At 43.6% G+C, this 17,369-nt stretch overlaps 1 protein-coding gene across 8 annotated transcripts in view; it reads left to right on the plus strand.

Moving 5' to 3' along the window:
• Nucleotides 1-17,369, plus strand: part of LOC147109494 (ryanodine receptor 3-like) — a 506,629-nt gene that overhangs the window by 94,152 nt on the left and 395,108 nt on the right. For 3 of the 8 annotated variants that reach the window (XM_086003490.1, XM_086003491.1, XM_086003492.1), the window contains exons 3-5: nt 5,189-5,296; nt 6,051-6,071; nt 15,871-15,921. In XM_086003490.1, the coding sequence (XP_085859616.1) occupies nt 5,189-5,296; nt 6,051-6,071; nt 15,871-15,921 (180 nt within the window). The remainder of the gene's footprint in view (nt 1-5,188; nt 5,297-6,050; nt 6,072-15,870; nt 15,922-17,369) is intronic. The other 5 variants (XM_086003494.1, XM_086003495.1, XM_086003496.1 and 2 more) reach the window with 2 other exon arrangements.

Raw genomic sequence — 17,369 nt, forward strand, 5'->3', positions numbered from 1 at the left:
ATCCTTCCTGCATCTACCCTGTCAAGCCCCCTCAGAATCTTAAACGTTTCAATAAAATCACCTCTCATTCTTCTAAACTCCAACCTGCTCAACCATTCTTCATAAGACAATACCTTAATCTCAGGAATTAACCTAGTGAACCTTCTCTGAACTGCCTCCAATGCAAGTATATCCCTCCTTAAATAAGGAGACCAAAACTGCATGCAGTACTCCAGGTGTGGTCTCACCAATGTCCTGTACAGTTGCAGCAAGACGTCCCTACTTTTATACACCATGGGGGAGAAATTGGGTGAGTAGCGCCACCTGTTAACGCCTAAAGAGGCAGTCAATGGCTGTAGCGCCACTGACTGTGCCTCCCACGATATTCAGCAGGGTCGCTAATGGTGGCATTAGCCTTTTGCGCTGTGCCACCACCGATGACGTCATCGGTGTGCGCAGCGCCCCGATTGCGATATTTGGTAGCGAACGCCGCTGTAGCGCCGTTCGCTACCCGCTCCCGGTTCACGGGGTCTTGCTGCGCCGGCAGAGGCGCAAGTTAAGGTGGAGGTGCGGGGCGGCCGCCTGCCAGCACCTCCGTCCCCGGCCTCCTGGTCCCCCCCCCCCCCCCGCGGCATTGCCGGCTGTTTCCCGAGAGCCCGGCACTTCTCCTTGGTGCCGGGCTCTTTTGCTGGCACTCGCGATCGGGGCTCGCGCTGCTGCAGGCCCCTCCCCCTTAACAGTGGGAGGAAGGCCTGCAGTACCGCAGCGTGCCGTGCCGCAGCGTGTGGCGCTGCGGCATGTAGCGCTGCAAAATTCACTTTCAGCGCCCTAAGAGGGAGGCAGAGCGCCTTGAGCCGCGCCCCGTCTCCCTCTAGGGGCACTTCAACTGAATTTGCGGCGATCGCTAATGCGGCAATCGCGGCACAAATTCCAGCGCCCAGGCGAACTTTGCGCCGCTTGGGCGCCTCAGGCCAATTTCTAGGCCCATCTCCCTTGCAATAAAGGCCAACATTCCATTTGCCTTCCTAATTACTTGCTGTACCTAATTACTTGTGTTTCATGTACGCGGACTCCCAGATCCCTCTGTACCACAGCATTATGTAGTCTCTCTCTATTTAAATAATAATTTGCTCTTTTATTTTTCCTACCAAAGTGGATAACCTCACATTCTCCCACATTATACCCCATCTGCCAAATTTTTGCCCACTCACTTATCCTATCTATATCCCTTTGCAGACTCTTTGGGCTGGATTTTGTCAATGGGGAGCTTTTGGAGGCGGGACTCCCACTTGTTGGGTTTTAGTCCCGCCTCCATCAACTTGTGGCCAACCCACGCTATTTTCCCTTGATTGACCTTGTTAAGCCAGCCCAGCGGGCTTAGCAGGCCAATTAAGGGAAAGCCAGTTATAGGTGACATCAGCGAGTGCCGTTTCATCTGTCAAGAGCTTTTGACAGATGAAATGTCATCGTTTGACAGCTCTGTGAAGCTGTCAAACACTGACAATCTGTCTTCTAAGTTGTGTCTTTGCTCAAGACACAATTAGAAAGCCTTCCTGACCAGAAAGCAGAAGACTGCAGCTTTTGACCATTCAGCGGCCATTCTGCTTTCTGTGCCGGTGAGCTGAGGGACTCCCGAGACCTGAAGGGAGGAAGCCTGCAGGAAGAAGTAAAGGTAAGTAAAACTTATTAAAACACTTTACACACACCTCACACACTTACCTTTGCACACATGCACCCATTACTCACCTGCACACCGGATACCTCGGCCCCTCCGACCCCCGCAGACCGACAGCTCGCCTTGCTGCCCCTGGCGAGGTTAGGATGCGTTGGGAAGCCCACACTTCAGGACTCAAAATAGGGATTAGCCAAAAAGCTGCCTGTGAAATACCTGTTAATTGGCATTAATCCCCTTCCCGCCTCGAGGAGGCGGGACCTGGCACGGGTCAGCTACCCGCCTCCTGGCAAGATGGCATGGAGGCGGGTTGGGGGTAGGTTGGGCACCCGCCCCCAAATTCTGCCATTTTCCCGGCAGTCCCGCCTCCATACCCGCCTCCCCAGGGCTGGCAAAATCCAGCCCTCTGTGTCCTCCTCACAACTTGCTTTCCCACCTATCTTTGTATCATCAGCAAATTTGGCTACAGTACACATGGACCCTTCATCCAAGTCATTAATATAGATTGTAAATAGTTGAGGCTCCAGCACTGATCCCTGTGGCACCCCACTTGTTACAGTTTGCCAACCAGAAAATGACCCATTTATCCCAACTCTTTGTTTTCTGTTAGTTAGCCAATCCTCTATCCATGCCAATATATTACCCCCAACCCCATGAGCTCTTATCTTGTGCAATAACCTTTTATGTGGCACCTTATCGAATGCCTTCTGGAAATCCAAATAAAGCACATCTACTGGTTCCCCTTTATCCAGCCTGCTCATTACATCCTCAAAGAACTCTAGTAAATTTGTCAGACACGATTTCCCTTTCATAAAACCATGTTGACTCTGCTTGATTGTATTTTGATTTTCTAAATGTCCTGTTATTACTTCCTTAATAATGGATTCCAGCATTTTCCCAATGACAGATGTTAGGCTAACTGGCCTGTAGTTTCCTGCTTTTTGCCTCCCTCCTTTCTTGAATAGGGGCGTTACATTTGCAGTTTTCCAATCTGCTGGGACCGCTCCAGAATCCAGGGAATTTTGGTAGATTGCAACCAACGCAACCACTATCTCTGCAGCCACTTCTTTTAAGACCCTAGGATTTAGGCCATCAGGTCCAGGGGACTTGTCAGCCTTTAGTTCCATTAGTTTGCCTAGTACTTTTTCTCTAGTGATAGTCATTGTTTTAAGTTCCTCCCTCCCTATAGCTCCTTGATTATCAATTTTATTGGGATGCTTTTAGTGTCTTCTACCGTGAAGACCAATACAAAATATTTGTTCAAAGTCTCCGCCATTTCCCTGTTTCCCATTATTAATTCCCCAGTCCCATCCTCTAAGGGACCAATGTTTACTTTAACTACTCTCCCCTTTTCTATACCTGTAGAAGCTCTTACTGTCTGTTTTTATATTTTTTGCTAGTTTATTTTCATAATCTATCTTCTCCCTCTTAATTATTTTTTTAGTTATCCTTTGCTGGTTTCTAAAAATGTCCCAATCCTCTGGCCTACCACTAATCTTAACAACATTGTATGCTTTTTTCAATTTGATACCATCCTTAACTTTCTTAGTTAACCACGGATGGTTCATCCTTCTCGTAGTCTTTCTTTCTCACTGAAATAAACCTTTGCTGAGAGTTATGAAATATCCCCTTAAATGTCTGCCACTGCTTATCTACCATCTTACTCTTTAATCTATCTTCCCAGTCTACTTTAGCCAACTCTCTCTTCATACCTTTGTATTTGCCTTTATTTAAGTTTAGGACACTAGTATCGGACCCAAGTTTCTCACCCTCAAACTGATTTTGAAATTCTACCATGCTATGATCACTCTTCCCGAGAGGATCCTTTACTATGAGATAATTAATTAATCCTGTCTCATTACACATTACCAGATCTAAAATAGCCTTCTCCCTGGTTGGTTCCACAATGTATTGTTCTAAGAAACCATCCCGAATACATTCTATGAACTCGTCCTCAAGGCTACCCTTGCCAATTTGATTTGTCCAATCTATATGAAGATTAAAATCGCCCATGATTATCGCAGTACCTTTCTTACAAGCCCCTATTATTCCTGATTTATACTCTGTCCTACAGTGTAGCTATTGTTAGGGGGCCTATAGACTACTCCCACCAGTGACTTCTTTCCCTTACTATTTCTTATCTCCACTCAAACTGATTCTACATCTTGATCTTCTGAGCTAATATCATTTCTCACCATTGCACTGATATCATCCTTTATTAAAAAGGCTACCCCGCCTCCTTTTCCTTTCTGCCTATCTTTCCGAAATGTCAAATACCCCTGAATATTCAGTTCCCAGCCTTGGTCACCTTGCAACCACGTCTCTGTAATGGCTATCAGATCATACCCATTTATTTCTATTTGTGCCGTCAACTCGTCTATCTTGTTACGAATGCTGCATGCATTCAGATAAAGAGCTTTAAATTTTTTCTTTATACCATTTTTCCCTGCTCTGAAACTGCTGGTGCACGCTTATGTCCATAAGCTCTGTCTCCTCCTGTCACACTCTGGTTATCATTACCCCTATTGCTACCCTGCACTATTGCCTTCTCCTTTCTCTTTCACCTGAACCCCCCCCCCACCCAATGTTTACTTTAAAGCCCTATCTACCGTCCTAGTTATCCGATTTGCCAGGACACTGGTCCCAGCATGGTTCAAGTGAAGCCCGTCCCAATGGAACAGTTCCCTCTTTCCCCAGTACTGGTGCCAGTGCCCCATGAATCGAAACCCATTTCTCCCACACTAATTTTTGAGCCACGCATTCATCTCTCTAATCTTATTGACCCTATGTCAATTTGCTCGTGGCTCAGGTAGTAATCCAGAGATTATTACCTTTGTGATTCTGCTTTTTAATTTGGCCCCTAGCTGCTCATACTCCCTCAGCAGAACCTCTTTCTTAGTCTTACCTATGTCATTGGTTCCTATGTGGACCACGACAACTGGATCTTTCCCCTCCCACTCCATATGGGCAAAGCACTGAAGAGCATCCAGAACCCAGAGAAATTGGCAAAGGAAAAAAAGAATGTGCCACTTAGTAGGAGATAGCCCTGGCTTCTCTGCTGTTCATATAATTTCCCCATGGGGTTCATCATTTCAAGTCTCCCTTATCCATAGGGAGCCAACATTCTCCATAGTGGTATATTTCAGAGTCAGATCGATCCCAGAACTGGCCAATTTAACCTTTGATCAGCATATATATTGTCAGAGTTTGTTTTAATGCCAATGTGACAGCAAAGTTGTACCAGCTTCTACAAAGTTTCTAGGGTTTGTACAAGTTTTTATCATAACTGTAGAAGCAGCATATTTCCTATCCTACTGGTACCAATTCAAACTCCTGCCAGTGTAACTTGCCAATGGACTTGATGCCAGATAAACCAAATAGGCAAAAATGCAATTCCCTATTAAACCAGTCACATCATCTCCCTTTCCCTTAATTATCTGCTTTTGCCACACTTAAAATTGTTCTTTATGGGAAAGAATTTTTAAAAAATAAGAGAGTAATCACTTTGACATGTGTCATTTTTTTCTTTGTTCGCAGTATGTTCCACCTGACCTATCCATCTGTGTTTTTGTGCTGGAGCAGTCACTGTCTGTCCGCGCATTGCAGGAGATGTTGACCAGTGCAACTGAAATGAACAATGAAGGGGTAAGTATCGAATGGCCTCTTCCTGTGCTGTAAGTTCTATGTAAATTGACTTCTTCATTATAAGTAGCCATTGTTCCAGAGTCAAGTGGATTCAGTGTTTGTTACCGCTTCTAATTTTCTCTTTATTTTTTTAATTCATCTCAATTCTTTTCTTCAATGCAACGTAATAGTAACAAAACTAATTGTGAAGGTTATGTACTATGACTGGTGTTTTAACTCTGAAAGTGCTGTTCATTATACATGGTGCCTGGAATTTCTCCTTATTCAGAATGGTAAAGATTAACTCAAAAAACTGCTATATTGTTTGAACAACCCCTTGTTTTGACAGATATATTTTAAGTAATACATGTCATTGACGTTTGCTGTTATTATGGACTAATATGTTGCCACCTCTGTGAATTGTTTTCCTCACATTGATTATACATATACATGTAAATATGATTTTGAAAATAATCTAACTTTTAGATTTATTTCCAGCTCCCTAAAGTTAGTCACAGAATATGCTAACACTGGATGGCTATTTAAAGATCCCATTGTTAAGAAATTATTAATTGTGTTTTTTTGTCAGTAATTTATGACCAGACTAGGAATGCACTCCAGATCACTACTCCAGCAGTTTGTTTTGTATTAATCTCTTTGCAGCAGCTCCACAGTGTTAAATCATAAGATATATCTGGAAGAAACGTGAGAAATGTGCAATTATAGTATTGTAATTTATTCTTTCTCTGCCATTTCTTTTGTTCTAACATGCAAGCCAATTGATTTCACCAAATGGGTATGTTCATTATTCTGTTTGGTTTTTCCACCCCTGCATGCATGTGGTCAAAATGTTGAACTCTAAGGGTGCTCTCATAGGACAATGGTCACTGTTGTTCCTCTTGCGCATGTGTATATATATATTTTTTTAATTTACTTGCTTTTATGATAGAAATATAAGTAATTTATTCGATAGATTCCACGCCCCAAAAAAGGGAAAGTTGCTTTTTGCTGGATCACATTTGAACTCTTTACTGATTAAATTGTCCTTTATTATTCTTGAATATATTTTATTCGAAAATAGTGATCAACTGGTGTAAATTTAGCAAGCGAAGCAGGTAATGTGGTAAAGGGCAAAAATGAAGTGACAGCAGTTTACAAGCATCACCTGAACTGCATTTGCTATTATTTGTTATAATGTATGCGGCAAAGTCAGTAGGCAGAGTTACTTGTTTGGCTTTGTCTTGCTTATTGGCAATGTATTTCAATTATCTACAGGATGCTATATTCAGTTGATACATCGTCATTGAAGTTTGAAGAATTCTAATGTATTAACCAAATTTATCAAATGATAATCTGCAGTTGATTACAGGAAAATCACAGTCAGTATATGTTGTTTATATATTTATTTGCATTATATACTAAACAGTGCTTTAGTCAATGTTGCATTCCTTTCTGGACAATGTGATAGTGCTATGCATTGTAGCATGAATGTACATCACACATTGCCACAGCAATATGGTGTGGTGGAATGGCAGATACGGGTTGGGTTTCTCACTCTGCTGAGTTTATAATCTCAGTTGCAGTTTGGTGGGGGTGTACTGAATAGAGGCTAGGGCCTGGACTTTCCTCCAGAGCAGGTTCACTGCCAGAAGTGGGTTGTAGCAGGACTTCTGGATGGTGCCCTGACCCCACTGTGACCCCGAGCCATTTTCCTGCCTTGGAGCTAATTGAAAATGCAAGGCGGGAGTCCAATGCCTATCACTGCCAGATGGTGCTGAAGAGGAACACCTGCTGTAGCACTGGTAGAGGTACGAGCCACCATTTAAGGGGGTGGAAGCCCTGTTGTTTATCAAAATTTATAATTAAAGCTCTTCAGGAAGAGGTGAGGAACTAGAAGGGAGAAATAAGTGCCCACAAATAGACCTCCACCTCCAATATTGCCAATTCTGGGCTTTACATTGCTGCCTCCCCTCTCCTGGCAGTCCCTGGGGTGAGCAATACTTCAGATGGGCGGCACGGCAATCGGACGGTTTTGCTGGCCCAAACCCCAACCATAAATTAAATGAATGGGGTGGTTAAGAAATGGTGGCAAGGTTGGTGGCATTTCGAAGGAAAATTAGGCCATGGGTGTCTTCCTGCAATAGGAAAGGAATATGAAAAGGAGAGTCATTCCTGGGTTGCTTCCCAGTTCTGGTTGAGGAGTGCTATTGGTGCATGTCAGTAAATGGGTAATCTCATCACCTGTAGACAGTTTGTGGTTTTTCAAGACACAAACTGAGAGAGTAAAAAGAAAAACAGAATTTTAATTCATTAAAAGCAATAATTAAAAATGTATATTCATTTTTACATTTTACATAATCCACTTAGTTGTGGTTTTTGTTGAAGGAGGTTTGAGCAGCTGGGTTTCCTATGGTTTGGGATTACCTTAATTAAATGATTATACTCAGTCAGTTGATGCTGGATCTACAGGTTACTACCTCCAATAAGTATCAGAGGAGGAAGATTTTCTGAATCATATTGCAGAACAGCAAAAAGACATTACTTTATTAATATGATTCTATTACAGTAATCAGTAAATTAATTTGCTAAAAGCAATTACTCGCATGAAATATTTTGGAAGACATTTTCATTAAAAAAATTAATTGGAAAATACAAAAGCATAGAATGTTTTTTAAAATATTTTTAAATCTAAGTAATTGCTTTTTAAAAAAACTAAACATTTCATATGAAAACAACCCGCGGGGTTCCACATTAGTTACCAACATTATAAGAGATTTATTTTCCAGAGAAGGTTTTACCACACACACTTAACAATGTGTTTAACTAAATGTTTTACCTTCGCCTTAGTCATATAAGAAAAGTATTCCTTGCCTTTTGAATCAGAAATATTAACTTTGTGGCTAAATTTTCTCCTTAAACAGTGACAGCAAGTGTTCCTCCTCCCTAACAAAGCACCTGAACTAAACTAACCCTTTTTGCAGCCAGGTGAGGTACTAAGTTTTAAAAGGAACAGACATAATTTTGAGATAACATGCTGCAGCGCTACCAGCTATGCACTGATGTTATTTCTTCCTAGTCCCATTTTGGATTTTGCTAAAAAAAGTGAGGAAAATACAGGGCAGGCACTGTAAAGTAGATTGACTCAACCCTCTCCCAGATCTGTTGTTCTACATTGCATCCAGTAGCTGCATTGGCTGATCCAAACCCCTCCTGTTTGCACCAATATTGAGGTTAAAAATGCATTTCTGCCAGCACAAACAGAAAATTTAGTCCTTGTTATTTTTTTGCTGATTAGTTACGTTTTAAGCAATTCATCTCTGACAAGATTTCTGTTGTAGGAATAAGAAAATATCCTGTTTAATTTTAGTTAGCAATTGAATTCCTAACCTACTGACTGAGGGTATTTACCAATAATTTAAATAATTAGAACCAAGTTTGGTATCACCTTAGCAAATAATTTAGGACAATTTTTTTTTTCCTGTACCTACCACTTAATGGGAGTGGTCAAAAGGTTCATCATCAAGTACCTATTATTACCATGGAAGCCTTCTTACCTGTCAGTCAGTGGATAAGTTGAATATATCCAAAACTCTCCAAATTTGAATTTGTTAATAAATCGGACAGCTAAGTAATGATCCTTTGCTCTTTGTGCCTCGTTTTTAAAATGATGGTCTTCCAGATTAAGTATGGTATGAGCCCTACTCAGGCCAAACTTCCTCTAAGGTTCCCCCCTGAACTCGCATCTTTCTCCAGTTTCTCTCCGATCTCTCCTCATGACCTCTGCGCTCATCTTGTCCATAAGACCCACTTCCTGCTCTCTCGACTCCATTTCCACCAAACTGCTGACCATCCAACTTCCTTTTCTGGCTCCCATGTTAAGTGACATTGTTAACGGTTTTCTCTCCCTCAAATCTGCCGTCATCACCTCTCCTCAAAATCCAACCCTTGACCTCTCCATCCTTGCAAAGTACCACCCCATCTCCAACCTATCTTTACTCTCAAGTCCTTGAGTGTGTTGTCACCTCCCAAATCCGTGCCCATCTTTCCGGCAATTCCATATTTGAATCACTCCAATCTGGTTTCTGCCCTTGCCACAGTACCGAAATGGCTCTCATCAAAGTCACAAATGACATCTTTTGTGACTGTGACAAAGGTAAACTATCCCTCCTCGTCCTTCTCAATTTGTCTGCAGCCTTTGAAACGGTTGACCACTCCATCCTTCTCCAACACCTCTCCACCGTCATCCAGCTGGGTGGGACTGCCCTCGCCTGGTTCCATTCTTATCTTTCTAATCATAGCCAGAGGATCACCCGCAATGACCACTCCCGCATCCTAACCTCTGGCGTCCCCCAAGGATCTATCCTTGGCCCCCTCCTATTTCTCTTCTACATGCTGCCCCTTGGTGACATCATTCAAAAACACAATGTCAGTTTCCACATGCACACTGATGACACCCAGTTCTACCTCATCACCACTTCTCTCGACCCCTCCATGGCCTCTAAATTGTCAGACTGCTTGTCCGAAATCCAGTACTAGATGAGCAGGAAATTTCTCCAATTAAATATTGGGAAGACCGAAGCCATTGTTTTCGGTTCCCGCCACACACTCCGTTCCCTTGCCAGTGACTCCATCCCTCTCCCTAACATCTGTCTGAGGCTGAACCACACTGTTTGCAACCTTGGTGTCATATTTGACCCTGAAATGAGCTTCAGTCCACATATCTGTGGCATAACAAAGACCGCCTATTTCCACCTCTAACATTGCCCACCTCTGCCCCTGCCTCAGCTCATCCGCTGCTGAAACCCTCATCCATGCCTTTGTTGCCTCTAGACTTGACTATTCCAACGCACTCCTGGCTGGCCTCCCACGTTCTACCCTACATAAACTTGAGGTCATCCAAAACTCAGCTGCCCGTGTCCTAACTCGCACCAAGTCCCGTTCAGCCATCACCCCTGTGCTCGCTGACCTACATTGGCTCCCGGTTAAGCAACACTTCGATTTCAAAATTCTCATCCTTGTTTTCAAATCCCTCCATAGCCTCGCCCCTCCCTATCTCTATAATCTCCTCCAGCCCCACAACCCACCAAGATATCTGCGCACCTCTAATTCTGCCCTCTTGATCGTCCCTGATTATAATCACTCAACCATTGGTGGTCATGCCTTCAGCTGTCTAGGCTCTAAGCTCTGGAGTTCCCTCCCTAAACCTCTCTGCCTCTCTCCCTATCTCTTCTCCTTTTAAGATGCTCCTTAAAACCTACCTCTTTCATCTACCCTAATTTCTCCTTATATGGCTTGGTGTCAAATTTTTGTCTTATAATACTCCTGTGAAGCGCCTTGGGATGTTTTGCTACGTTATAGGCAGTATATTGTTGTTGTTCTTGGTTACCCTGGGATTTCTTAGACAATGCACCTTAATCTGAAATTGAAAACTGAAAGTCCTCTGCACATGTACCAGTAGTCGCCTTGTTTATTATTAAACCCTGTCAACATTTAATAAAAATTGAAATTCCAATTAATTTGTGCTGAGAGCATTTTGACGCCATGCTCTTCTGCATGCTGTCAGAATGCAGTTTCTGATGCTGTTCATAATTATCTATTGAGGGGTGGGGTCGGGTCCACATGTGTCCCTCTGCCTCATCTCATTAGGTGCATCAGTCTCCAACTTTATACTGGGTAACACTGAAGTTGGGGAAGCGGGAACTCCCAGCCGAGGCCTTGCCCCTCTGTCTCTTACCCCCTCTGTATCACTAGCCTTGTAAGGGATCTACAGGGATTCCACCTGCTCCACTCAATGCTGACCAATTTCCCAGAGAGGTCATTAAACATGCGTTAGGCCCCTCATTAGTACATGCAAGAGGCTTAATGCCTGTTTCAAGCAGCCGTCAGTAACGCCATATATTGCCTAAGCCAATATTTAAGCAATTGGACATATTTCAGGCGCCCTTGGGGTGCAGGACATAGCCCTGAAAAATTGAATTTCTTTGCCCCTCTATTGCGCCAAGGTTGATCATTAATGTAATGAATCCAGAATTTCAGTATCCTCAGTGCAATTGAAGCACAACATATACTGCATTATATCAAGCTAGCTCAATGGTTCCAAATTGCAACTACTCTCAGGGTCACATCAATCCTCCCATCAAGAGAAAACCAAAAATAGATGTATTAAAGTTATTTACATCTTGGCCCGAATCTTGCGGTCAGCAGCGAAGGAGCGGCGCTCGCCGTTCATCACGCTTACAGCTGCCCATAGACTTTGTGGCCTTTTGAGCAGCAACTTAGGCCACAATTTTAATTCAGCTGAGAGGGTGGGTTTAGAGGCGGGTCGGCAGCAAAAATCGGAAAAAAAGCCAGCGGGATGCGAACCCGCCTCCACGCTATTTTCGCAGGTGTCGGGTCAGCCACTCCCGACTGATCCGACACCAAATGGCGGGAAAGGCACTTAGGCAGTTAACTCCTTGTTAACTGCCTTTCTAATCCTATTTTAATGGGGGTTTCCGATTTTGGTGCATTTTTTTCCGCCTTCCCCGTCTTGCGGGAAACATGCAATGAGTCGGGTTTCTCGAGGCCATGAATCGTTGTAATTTGGTGCAGCAGTGTTAAAGTGCTCCTGCACCATGGCTGGCATTCAAATGCCACAACTTTGTTGTTTAATGTTTTGGCAAAGATTTAGCTACTCTACTGAACTTGAGTGTTCAAGCTGAGAGCCATCTGCAGTGTGATCTGTTTGGAATATCCTCAGGCCACTTTGACTGTGCACTTGCAAGCTTCTTTCCTCAACTGAAATCTATAGCAAAGGTATGGGACCCATTTACACCCTCTCATCCCGGTCATCCGATTCTGAGGAAGAACAGCCGCAGCAGCAGCACAACCAGCCGCAACAACTGTTTGCCATCACTTTTGTTTAATGACATCACAAAAGGGGGACCCGCGATACTTTACAGCACAATAAAACAACCATGTGACTACCCTTGTGAATATTTGTGTGTTAACTTCCACTTACGTGTGCTTCTACGTGGTGCTTCCCCTGTGGCTTCAACAGATGTAGAGGCACCTTGCTCACATTGATGCTGTGCCTGCTTAGATGCCTTTGGCGGGCGTCCTGTGGGTTTGGGAGCCTGGGAGGGCTCCTCCACAGTCTGCTCTTCCTGCGGCTGTGCAAGGGCTGAGACGGCCATCTCAGTTGGGTGAGGACTCTGGGGCTCTGACCGAGGGCTCGGCAGTGGCATAGTCGTGTGAGCGCTTGGAGAGGAGCCCACACTTGCTTGTTGTTGGCCACCAACACCCCTCTCATGGGTCAGCCACACTTCAGTGCTAGCAAGTGGCTGGAGAGCACCTTGCTGCACATCAGGGGGACCATGAGGACCCGTCTCTGTCCTGACAGTCCTCATAACAAGGACGTCCATGAACCTTTGGTGTCTCTCCTCAATAGATGGCCATCTATCCCCCATAGCAGACAATCTATTTTGAAGACGCACCATGTTTTCGTGACTCTGGCGACTTATGTCCTCCATGGAAGTTGTCACCCTCTCCATGGCGGAACGGTCATGCGCCATTGCCTCCACAAAGGCATTGCTCATGTTTGAGATGGACTTCTCCATTCTCTGCACACTCGCACTTACCCTGGATGCAAACCCTGTCGGAGACTCCTGCACTGGTTCCTGGCGTTCCAGCACCGCTCTCTTTCTGGATGGCCCCAGAGGCTCAGTGTCTACATGAAGCTGAACAGAGCTAGGAGCATCCTGTGACCTCTGACGAGGACTGTCCACTGCTGTCGCTGTCTCCACCATCTGCTGATGCTCACTTGTGAGCTGTGATACACCAGGTGAAAACACTACTCTATTTCGCTTGGGACCCACTGAGGTGTGAGAATCTGCGCTGGTGCTGGGTGCGCTTATGTCTAGTGACAGTGCGCCCTCAGAGGCTGGAGGCTCCTCTGAGGAGTCATCTTCCTCTTCCTCCTCAACAGTGGGGGGGGGGGGGGCTCTTGATGGACCTGTGGGAGAGTAAAGGCATGAGTTAGACATCAGATTTTCAGGTCGCAGACTCATCCTATTGTGCAGATGATCAGAAGTCAATCTCTATGAGCATCATATGTCACTGCAGTCAATGATGATTTGTAAATGCTAAGGATGAAAATGAATTCTGTCACCACCTTCCTCAACTGTGCCCGTCTCTCCGTCCCCCACTTCCAGCTCCTCGCCACCTCCCACGATGTCGTGAGCAGCCTCCTCAGCGTTGGTTAATGTTGCCAGGGATGGTGTGCCTCCTCCTGTCTTTGCTCTCCCCCTCTTATTGTGGACTAGCTTTTCCTGCAAGAAGTGACACAAGTGGAGTTTCGGCGAGAGTGATGGAGTGACTGTGAAGAATCCATAGCGTTGAATCTTAGAGGGAGACCAAGATGGAGTGAGGTGGCAAGAGGAAGCTGCCTCCCTGTGTTGTTAGTTGCTGCCATTGCATAACAGTGAGAGTGAGTGTGAGGGCTGTATAGTAGGATGGTGAAGTGATTCTGTACAGAGAGAGATGGGTAGGTAAAGATGCAAGGGAATTAAGGGTAAGTTGGGATGTGGAGGAGCAGGCTGACAATGCAGAGTGCTGGTGATAAGAAGAGAAGGGAAGCAGTTTGAAGGTAAGTGTGATGTGTTACTCACTTTTGATGTTCGCAGAAGTTCAGTGAAGCATTTTCGGCACTGGACCCAGGTGCGTGCATACAGTGAGCTTACGCTTACCTCCTCCGCAATGTGCAGCCAGGCTGCCTTTGTCTGCTGAGGAGGCTTCCTCCAGCCATCGGCAGGGAGCAGAATCTCCCTGCGTCCTCTTACTCCCTGCACAAGAGTTTGCAGGGAGTCCTCAGTGAATCGGGGAGCAGCCTTGGCTTTGGCAGCACTCATTGTAACCTGGGCCCATTCAAGATGCAGCAGTAATGAGAAATGAGAAGTGGAGGCTACATGGAGCCCTTAAAAACAAGTGCAGAAATTACCTCATCAGTGCAGACCAACATACCCGCTCCCTTAAATTATAATTTAAGTCTCTGTATTTTATAAAAATATATACTGAGACAACCAAACCAAAACCATGGCGTAAACAGAAAAGAAAACAGAAAACCTCGTGAGCTCTGACTAATTACAGTCTTTTAGAGGCATATAATGATCTATTTTATTGTGTTGAGTAACTGCCATAATATTTGAAGTGGTGCATGATGTTGGTGATAACACAAGATGCTGTTGTAGAAGGTGCCATGCAGAAGCTTTTCCCAACAGAATGCATGGATGGGAAGCTGTAACATAAGCCATCTTAAACCTATCTCTTGGCCCTCCTACATGAGCGTGACAATGGCAAAGGATTGGGAGTATGTTACCTTTCCCTACCGTCTTGATCAGAAATAGTACCTGGCATAGGAATACCAAAAGAGCGCTAGAAGTACGACGTAAAAGATGTAGTCATTCTTTTTTACAAATCCCACAAGTTCAACTACATTAATTTTGTGAAATATTAAATTTTGGGGCGGATGTTGTGGAGATGCAGAAGCAGTAGCAAAGACAAAGGCTGAGATTTTGCGGGGGGTTAGTGGGCGGGATCGGTGGCGGGTCGGATGGGAAAATGTTTTTTTTTGACAGCGGGTTGGGAGCCGACTGGCAGTGGCGGGGGAGGCAATTAAAATCATTAGCATCCAGTTGACAGATGCTTAACAGGATTTTTTAACTTACCTTTTGACTTTAACTGCATGACCACGGGAACCACACTATTCGGGGACCACGGCTGTCAACCTGAGGCATGAGTTCAGTGGCCATTGCTGACCCCTTCAAATGTACAGTAAAAGCTCCCACCTGACATATCATCACTTTCCTCAGCCACACGCTGTTTCTCAGTCCATTTCCAGGACAGCTTCTGCAGGTTTTCCACTTTCCACTCTCCATCCACTCTCACCTCTTTGGAAGAACTCTCTCACCATTGACCAAATGCTTCTGTCATCTCTACTTCACCTGCCATCTATTCCATCAGCAGGGGTGCCCTTTTATACTGTCTCACCTTGGGCCTCAGAATCCAACCACGATCAGCCCCAACACCAGCAGCACCAACAACAACACGAGCCTTCTCCGCAATCACCTGATGCTGCACAGGACACAGGGCAGAATTGTTAAGAATCTTTTATAGAATTCTGCAATTTAAATTTGCAAATCAACTCAACATGATATCCATTTGTTACCCATTATTTATATTTATGTTACACAAATTTATGCAATAGTATATAAATATATCACTTGTTTGGTTTAGTGGTGGCATCTACTGTGGGGAAAAAAACATACTTTGGGAATATTCTGCTTTTTTTTTCTCTTTTATAACCAAACACTATCACATACAACTAGCATGCATAGCTTAACCACATTTTAGATCAGAAACAAAACAGTAAAGTTCTCCTCACAGCATATAAAAAGAAGACATCATCATTTAACAGCACAGGGTACACTAACATTGGAAGGATCATAACACGATACTCAACATCAACTGTACGTCCTTGTGGTAACAACATCCCTGGTGTTGACCAGCAAAACACAGCTAAAGATTTTTAAATATTTTTTTGTTTTTATTATATTAAGGGCTCTGTCAAAAGAAGTTCCATCAGTGCCAAGAAGAAAAAATCTCTGAGGGTAACTATCATTGCTCTGATATTTCTATGAAGAGGAAAATACATGTGGTTAGCCATTAAGTAGTGTTAGCTACAAATAAAAAGCACTAAAAAATGGTATTTATTGTGTGTGTGCATTCATTTGCCAATCAATAGAAAAAAAGTTCACTGTATTTAACTAAAGAATTCCAGTGAACCACTGTGTGATATTGCACGATGGCCATTTCTGAGTCAATAGTGTGTGACTAACTAGTGGATAAATCAAACTGTTTTGTGCACCCAACTCTATTAATGGTGGAAATGAGCAAGAAGACTTTGCCAGTTAACAGAGAGCAAAGGAGAGGGCAGGAACAAATTACATTAGTGAGAAGTAATAACATCCAACATTATAAATGCTAATTATTACTAATGGGTTATTAGATTATTTTTCAAAATATATTTAGTTTATACCCAGGTTTGTTTGGAGAAGTACCAGTTAATTACCAGTAATTATTCCACTTCTGGAAAGAGGAAGGAACTTGTATTTATGTCATGCCCCATCACATCCTCAGGCCATCTCAAAACACTAAGCCACTGAATTACTTGTTGAAGTGCCGTCACTGTTGCTATGTAAGCAGAGACAGCAGACAATTTGCACACACTATATGAAATAAATCACCAGTTTATCTTTTTTTTTTGGTGAGGATAGTTGAGTGAGGAAGTTGACCAGGAAAACTCCCTGCTAGTCTTTGAATAGAGCACTGGGATCTTTTACATCAGGCTCGATAGGCAGGTGGTTTAATGTCTCACCCGAAGCACAGCGCATCTGACGACTCAGTACTCAGTTTAAATTTGTATCTCTTGTGTAAATGTTTGCAAGTGAAAACACCATTTAAACAGCTATTTATGCAGTTGACATACATACTCGTGTGTTGTTCCCTGATGTGAAAAGTGTTAAATAAATATAAGATTTTATAATACCATACTTTATACATTAAAATAAATGCTGGCCTTGCCAGCGATGCCCACATCCCATGAACGAATAAAAAAAAATACAAAGTCAGACCCATCTATATAATAATATGCTTAAAATTTTGCTCCTGAAATTCCATGGGAGTTCTCCTGCTCTCCAACTGGTGAAGCCCCAAAGGAAATGTTGTAAATGGCCACTTACACTGTTTCCCTCGGAGTTCTGCTGATATCCTGTCCAAATTATAGCAGGAAACCTGGAGAACCCCTTTGGAATTTCAGGATTCTAATGTCTGTGTACAGTTCCTGTCTATAAAAAAAAAAGCTTACTTCCTACTATATTTCATTTATAATGAAAACTGCCTATGTAAACTTATCATGCTGTAATTATACTCTCCCACCAGTGGTTTTGCTGTAGTGCCTTAGTTTTGTGTCGCCCAGCTCTTTAATCTGCACTACAGAGAAACTCCTGTGCTCCAACCAACCCTACATCTCTGCTTACCAAATTGCCATAAGTTTTGT

Source organism: Somniosus microcephalus, chromosome 12, assembly GCF_052327205.1.
Source record: "Somniosus microcephalus isolate GS21.2 chromosome 12, FLI_Smic_1.0, whole genome shotgun sequence".
NCBI classification, from domain to species: Eukaryota; Metazoa; Chordata; class Chondrichthyes; order Squaliformes; family Somniosidae; genus Somniosus; species Somniosus microcephalus.